The 7,957-nt window shown below is 36.7% G+C and overlaps 1 protein-coding gene across 1 annotated transcript; it reads right to left on the bottom strand.

Moving 5' to 3' along the window:
* Positions 1-1,950: 1,950 nt before the first annotated feature.
* On the bottom strand, positions 1,951-7,732 carry LOC104223037 (uncharacterized protein At5g41620-like). The gene is made up of 3 exons (XM_009774387.2): positions 7,055-7,732; positions 5,405-5,530; positions 1,951-4,039 (listed from the first exon to the last, which is right to left on the bottom strand). Exons 1-3 carry the CDS (start codon positions 7,472-7,474, stop codon positions 2,558-2,560), a joined length of 2,028 nt encoding a protein of 675 aa, XP_009772689.1. The 5' UTR covers positions 7,475-7,732; the 3' UTR covers positions 1,951-2,557.
* Between the last annotated feature and the right edge of the window lie 225 nt (positions 7,733-7,957).

Genomic DNA, 7,957 nt, shown 5'->3' with positions numbered 1-7,957 from the left:
AAATCACATTCCGGACGTGCTCCTAAGTCCAAAATCACCTACGGTGCTAATAGAACCATAAAAATTTAAATCCGAGATCCTTTACACATAAGTCAACATCCGGTTGACTTTTCTAACTTAAGCTTCTACTTTAGAGACTAAGTGTCTCAAATCCTCTTTGCAACTACTCCAGGCCCGAGCCAACCAACCCGACATATCATAATATAGCTGAAGAACACAAAAAGAAGCAGAAATGGGGGTAACGAGGCTGTAACTCTCAAAACGGCCGGCCGGGTTGTTACAAATGATATTTTTGTTCAAATTTTATCTTTACATGAAAAAGTGAATAAATTTTGATTACTTTTGAAATTGTGACTATTTTTAAATTATCAATTGTAAATCTGGCTATTTCTCATTTTTTTTTTCAATTAAGGAGAGTAATGGACTTATTAAGCAGTGACACTAATAGAGAAGCCCATTTTATCAAAGAAAATAGAAGCCCAACATGAAGTTTTCATTTTACATTTTGTGTGTCAGATTTTGCTATTGAACTTAGGAAGGAAATACTGCCTTTCATTCCAAAGACAGAAACTAATCTTAAGGAAGATGACTTAAATTAATGATGACTCTTCTTAATATTCTAGTTGTTAACAGCTCCATTGCTTGTCATGTGGTTTTGGGGTAGTTGGCCTCTTTTACATAATGCTTTCAGTTACTTTGATGAAGGGAAACTTGTATAATGGAACATGTTCTTACACAAATGGTGAAGAACTTTCGAATTTGTGATTTTGGATTTAACTTTTTCTCTTTGAATGACGGTGATGTCCGAACCAGCTTGAGTCCATCTCGACTACTTGCTATCTTTCCACCAACATCTGTTTCAAGTAACTTTGTCTACCAAAGACTTAGGCAGATGGAAAAAACCATCTCGTGTTTTTACCTTCCGGCATTTCACTAGGGCCGGCTCTAATGTGTTGAGTAATAAGGCTACTGCCTTACTGCCTTAGATCTTCAAATTTTAGGGGCCCCATTTTAAAAAAAAAATGTTTATATGTATTTATAAAATAATATTTAGTACTTTTAATACAAAAGTAGAGTTTTCAATATAAAAGAAAAGAAAACTCTTTAGATACATACATAAAGTAATAATTTGACTTACTTAAACATTGTAGATGAGTAGTTTTCCCAACGTTTCAATTTTTCACTTTTTACTCCTTCATTAGACAACATGTAATTCAATATAAAAGAAAAGAAAACTCTTTAGATACATAAATAAAGTAATAATTTGACTTACTTAAACATGGTAGATGAGTAGTTTTCCCAACGTTTCAATTTTTCACTTTTTACTCCTTCATTAGACAACATGTAAAAAATTTACTCTCCCTTTTTTAATTTGTTCAAGTCAATCTTTCTTTTCCCGATCTCTTCATATTCCAAGAAATTTAAGCTTTCAATAGTTCTATACTTCTATTGCTCTATAAAATCTTATCTGAAATTAACAGTATCTCAAAAAAAGATTAAATGAGTTGGCTATATTATCTATCGAAAACGAATTATTAGGGAAAATCAATTATATAAAGGATTATTAACACTTTATATCTCAAAAAAAAACTAGAAAAATAGACTTTAAATAAAAAATATATCGCATAACTTTCTTTTAAAAATTTAGACCTCATATTAAACTTTGGCTTTATGCCGTATATACTTGAGCCGCCCCTGCATTTCACCTTGGTGAAAATATCTGACATACATGATGTCTCAATGTCTCTAGCCTTGTTTTCAGGTCCACCACTGTATAACCTATGGTCAAGTGTTATAGACTTCAATGAGAAAACACAATCAATTATGTAAGGGGACCAAGACCAAGAATCCTATGTACATTAAAAAGCAAGTTTCTCAGGTCTTTTATGGACTCAAGAGGATATCCAAAAGTACATTTTTATAACTAAGGAGCTTGTGTCACTGTACTAGTTTATAGCCACCATTAATGTACTCAAAGCTGAATGAAACATTAAGGTACAAAAATCATCCAACTAGTCAAAAGATTGCCTAGACCAGAAGAGAAAAAAGGGCAGCCTGGTGCACTAAGCTCTCACTATGCGCAAGATCCGTAGAAGGGGCGGACCACAAGGGTCTATTGTATGTAGCCTTATCTTGCATTTCTGCAAGAGGCTGTTTCCACAGCTCGAACCCGTGATCTCCTGGTCACATGCCTAGACCAGAAAAATTCAATATAAACAAAAGTTCCATGTACACTGAAGGAAAGTGGTAACCTTTCTGAGAAATGTACATGATGTGCAGCTAATGTAACAAGATTCTTTAATAACCACACCTAAACAGAACACTCAGATCTCTGTGCAGGCACTCAAATATGATGCGGAGCTGTTACAGTTGAACTTGCCATCTCATCCATCATTACAAAATGATCAGCTTTCAGAAGTAAATACTTCGCTTCATCTCATCTATATATATATGTTGTTGACTTGCCATGCAACGACTATTTATATGGCATACAGATTGCCATAATATTGACATGCATTATGCTGTTTCAAGCTACCAAAGCATTTAAACATAAGAACTAGAAGGAAATCTTGGTGCCTTTCAAACGTGATCGTGAACGTTGACCCCTTGTTCTTGCTTCCAGTAGTTTGGCCTTCAAAGTATTCTCCTTTAAATCTGGTGGCAATTTAGTTGATGACTCAGATATGTTCTCATGTGAGGGAGGAAGCTTCTCCGTCCATTGCCTGACCGGACTAGCCCGAGCATTCCTGACTGAAGTTCCATAAGAAGCTAACTCATAATCATTTTCAGGTGGCATGTTTCCACCTTCTGACAATAAATAGTGACTTCTAATTAATTCATCAATCATATAATTTGAGTTGACTCCAGGTGTTCCATCAGCTTTATTCTTTTTTCCAGAACTATTATCTTCTTCTGTTACTTCACATATTTCGAACTTCTTCGAAGTGCTAATTTCAACTTGGTTCTTTTCACTAGTTTCTCCCGGATCCTTATCGTCAAGCTGGTTCCTCCTTTCACTTGGTAATGAAGCTCGAGCCATCTGTTCTTCAAACTTCACTTGCAAATTAGACACGCTGCTACCTTTTGACCTTTCGTGTAACGCAGGTTTCCTCAAAATGTAATTTGGTCTCATTGTTTCTTCAGCAGCACTTGGTTTTTGCAACTCAAAACAGTGTGAATCACTGCTAACAGAATCGTAGTCGTCACCCTCATCTTGTGGAGCACTGCCAGGAACATTAAGAGGGATGGAAACCAGAGAACCTCTTCGGTCGGTGGGATTCCCTAAGCGACCATTATTCCTGATATCAGTTTGTTTAGTTTGAAGGAAGGTCTCTATTTCAGACCTGAATTTTTCTACGATTGAGCTTTTATCACCTTGATCATATTGAGGTTCCACTTTTGTCTGCATCCGTTCATCAAGCCATGCTTCAGAAATGTGCAGAATTAGTTGATCGCCGTTAGTCCTTTCAGTCCAATCCTTGTCTGATTTCTGTCTTACAGAATGAAGCTCTTGTTCATAATGTCTTATTCCCCAAGCAAACTCATCACAAAGGTCTTCAAGAAGTTGTCGCGACTTTTTCTCTTTGTCCCTCTCTTTCAAAGCATTAGCAAGAGATGTTTTCACCTCATACAGCTCCCTAGCTAGTCTCCGATGCAGGGTCTCGGAGCGTTTTCTTAGCTTCCTTTCGTCTTCCAGTTCATCTCTGACAGATTGAATAGCAGAATTAATCCGATCTTGCTCCTTACTTTTCCTTACCACTTTTTCCTCTGTTATCTGCTTCATCAATTCATCTATTTCATGTCTATCCACTTGCTGATGTCGCACCAAGTCCTTGATCCGGACACGAGCATGATCTAGCTCTTTCTTTAATGCTTTCACGAGTGACATGTTGGATGCATGCTGCTCTTCCAGGCTCCAGATTCGATTCAGTACTTTTAATAGTTCCGTAGATGTTTTTAGGCTGTAGCTTGCCTCTCCAATTCTCCCTTTCAAATCTATAGAACTAGTTGGTGTTGCTGCAGCGTTGTAAGGTGCAATCTGAAAGAATATACATGTGAAGCTTTAGATGCATTATTAGGAAAGAATTTACATGATATTTTCCTTTTCTAATAATGAAGAATTCACAAATATTATCCTTAAAACAACAAGTTATTGAGTGATGTTCTCGGCCGTTGTACTTTCCCCGTATCATCTACCAATCTAAAGGTGCAGAAGAATAATTTTAAGGTCATTTTCGTTTGTTGTACTTGGCATAAGCATTCTTTTTGGTTTACCTAGAAGCACATCACAAGTCACATTAGATCCATTCAAGAAGGAGAAACTTGGGGCACGTGCTACAGACAAACTATAGCACCATAAAGGTGGCCACAAGAAAATATTGCTAATGGGATTTGAACAATTGGCCTCGTGCATCAAGTCTCACAAAAATGAAATAAATATTAAAAGAAACTGTTCCACCAGTGGAACAAACATCTTAGAATTCAGATTTAAAGGATTTTAATCATGCCTTAGATTGTCCAATATCCACTAGAACAATAGCTTGCTCAAGCGATTGAAAAAAAGGGAATGGAACGGCCTGCTTCAACTGCATTCCTGATTGTTTAGTTTGCAGTTATCAATCAGATTAATCCAGTAATAACTTGGAAGGAAACAGACATTGAAGATAAACTAAAGAGAAAACTACAAATGTTGGTCAAAGGATAGCTGATGACTGCTCCATAGTTACCGAGGGAAATAACTAGTGGAGCAAGTTTTTCAAGTTACGAATCACTTTCAGGCTATCAGCCTTGAACTTTTGACTCACTGTTGTGGAGAGGACTCCCTCAACCACAATGAATAATAATGGCCAATTTAAGTTACTAATCACTTTTCGGAACCATGAGATAAAATGTCCTCTGGAAAAAAAAATTGATCCTCTCAAGATGTTCGCAGTGAAAGAAGCTATGAAAATTGGAATAATCAACAACTAGGATATAAGGACATTTATTCTATGGCTGCAAAGGGTCAACTAAAGTTAATGGACATTGGGCTTCGAGGATTTGTGATGCAAAGAGTATAAGATCTCTTTACCTAAGTTACTTTGAGAAATAGTTTCCTTCAGCTCTAAAAAAGGACAGCCCGGTGCGCGAAGCATCCCGCATTACGCAGGGGCCGGGGAAGGCCTTTCCCAAGGGGTGTTATGTAGGCAGCCTACCCTGATGCAAGCATCAGTGGTTGATTCCACGACTCGAGCCCGTGACATATAGGTCACATGGAGACAACTTTACCATTGCTCCAAGGCTCCCCTTCAGTTTCCATCAGCTCTAAATTCCTTAATGAAATACTGCATAATTGACTTCTCCATAGTATAGTTAAGTATTGCCCATAAAGATGTCATCGATGCAAATTACGAACTCTCTTTACCTCCATTGAACTGCCATAGCTTGCAGGAGATACAGGTTGTATCGCATGGTTGGTCCTTTCAATTGATCGATGATGTTGCATCAATGACGCAGCTACATGCCTCCTCAAACTGCCCGCACTCCCTGGCTGGCATAAAAAAGACACAAATGTCAGTGAATGCTGCACAATTTCAAAACTTTGCTAGCTCAAATTATACTCTAACTTAGAAAAGAGATAGGAACTGAACACAGAATTCAACAACTACTACGACGCCCTTAATGTCAAACAAATTTAGGGTATCCATGCGCTCTTTTCAACCACCTCTATTCCAGTACAAAACAGATTATGCCTCACCCCAAATAGATTATGCCTCTATTCCAGCACAACAGTCAAAAGCATGAAAACAAACTCAGACAACGTGATAAATAACCTTGCTGGAAATCCTTTAGAGGCATAACCACCTGTTGGTCCTTAAAAGTTTATTGCAATGAAATGCTCTATGGAATCAAAGCATAATCTTTAGTGCAAATCAAGCAGTATCTCTTGCTTGCTAAGATACTCAAATGATCTAACAAATCCAAGAGTATTTGAAGTAAATAAAGAATCTGAGGCATATTTAGAATTGTAAAAGTTGAAGTCTTGTGGATTAAATTGAGATGAACAAGAACAAAAGAACATCAGAGACAGAGAATCAGAAGGGGACAGTAAAAACTAGCAACTCCAACAACATCAGTTAGCCAAAACCTCAAAGATTCCAACTTTACCACAAACAATCAAGAAAATTAGCTAAATTACCAAGTTCTGCCACTATTAAACAAAAGGGTAATTGCCATTCACAGAGCTATTGAAGAACAAAAGAGAATTCTGATGAGCTAGAAACTCCAACAACATAATAAGTTAGCCAAACACCCTCAAAACTATTAAATCAACTCAAAGATTCCAACTTTACCACAAATAATCAAGAACAACAACAACAACAACCATCCAGTATAATCCCACAAGTGGAATCAGGGGAAGGTAGGATGTACGCAGCCTTACCCCTGGTCTGGAAGTCTGGAAGGACAAAAAGATTGTTTCAGATAAACCGAGGGCTAGAGAAGGTGAGACCACAAATAATCAAGAAAACTAGCTAAATTACCAAGTTCTGCCACTAGTAACCAAAAGGGTAATTGCCATTCACAGAGCTATTGAAAAAATAAGAGAGAATTTTGATGAGCTAGAAACTCCAACAGGATAATAAGTTAGCAAACACCCTAATAACTATAAAATCAACTCAAAAATTCCAACTTTACCACAAACAATCAAGAAAATATAATCAAAAACCATCCACCAAATGATACAATACTAACTAAATTACCAACTTCTGCCACTATTAAAACAAAAGTAGCTAAATTACCAAGACAAATGGTAACTACCATTCACAGAGCTATTGGAAAAACAAGAGGGAATTCTGATGACCTAGAAACTCCAACAACATAATAAGTTAGCATAAACACCCTCAGAACTATAAAATCAACTCAAGGATTCCAACTTTACCACAAACAATCAAGAAAATATAATCAAAAACCACCACCACCACCCCCCCCCCCCCGAATCATACAATACTAACTAAATTACCAACTTTTGCCACTATTAAAACAAAAGGGTAAAAACAAAAGTAGCTAAAATTACCAGGTCAGGTGAACTTGGGGAAGGATCAGGGTGTTCAAGAACCCTACTACTATCCTCATAAAGATGATTTCTATGGTGGTGATAAGGCTGAAGACGCCTGGTTCTTGAATGAGGAACAACATTATTACTACTACTATGCATTTTAGAAAAAGGAATGTTACAGTGATGAAGCTCCCAAAGAATTGCAGCAAGTTTTCTAGCAGAAACAGAAGAATTATGAAAAGGGGTTTCTCCAATTTCACTTTCTTGAACAACAACAGTAGTAGTACTACTATTATTATGATTATGATAATTTTGGAACCTCAAAAAGGGTATTACTGGTGTGTTATGTCCCCCTCTTTTCCCTATTTTCTTCAACTTTTCCCCTAAATTTTCTTGCTTTTCTGCTGTCTCAACCCCACTTTTTTCTCCCCTTTTCATCTCTCTCTATACACACACTTACTAAAATATTGTTTCTTTTTTCTCTCTCTCAACCACCCATTATCTTTGAGTTAACTCACTGTAGTAACTGTTACAGCTACTGCTACTTGTATTGTACAGCAGTATGAGCCTTTGTTGAGACTTGACTGGAGATTCTCTGCAACTTTTCTTGTGGTTTTAATGGTTGTATCCATGGCCAAAAAATAGTACTACTACTACTAGTATAGTAGACTTTAATGAGGGTATTCACTATTCAGCAAAATTATTACAAGAGGGGGGACTCTATGTTGTAGCCACACAGACTGCTTTGTCAAATACAATTCATTTTTATTTCAGGTGTTTGTGTAAATTTCTTATCGCCCTTGATTTTCCTCTCTCTCGAGCAATGTATTTATTATAAATGACCCCTTTTTTATAAAAAAAATTATAAATATTTTATATTTGGCTCTCGTATTTTTAGAGGAAAAAGTTTTAAACTTCTAT

The sequence above is a fragment of the Nicotiana sylvestris genome, chromosome 8 (assembly GCF_000393655.2).
Source record: "Nicotiana sylvestris chromosome 8, ASM39365v2, whole genome shotgun sequence".
In the NCBI taxonomy this organism is placed as follows: Eukaryota; Viridiplantae; Streptophyta; class Magnoliopsida; order Solanales; family Solanaceae; genus Nicotiana; species Nicotiana sylvestris.
This window is presented reverse-complemented; position numbering and strand designations above follow the sequence as displayed.

What these genes read in the sequence shown, in the direction of transcription:
- LOC104223037 (XM_009774387.2), bottom strand. Translation starts at nt 7,474, where the DNA reads ATGAAAAGGGGAGAAAAAAGTGGGGTTGAGACAGCAGAAAAGCAAGAA. An exon ending in CCCCAAGTTCACCTGACCTG is followed by an intron (nt 5,531 to 7,054) that starts GTAATTTTAGCT and finishes TTTTTATGCCAG; the next exon opens with CCAGGGAGTGCGGGCAGTTT. An exon ending in GCTATGGCAGTTCAATGGAG is followed by an intron (nt 4,040 to 5,404) that starts GTAAAGAGAGTT and finishes ATATTCTTTCAG; the next exon opens with ATTGCACCTTACAACGCTGC.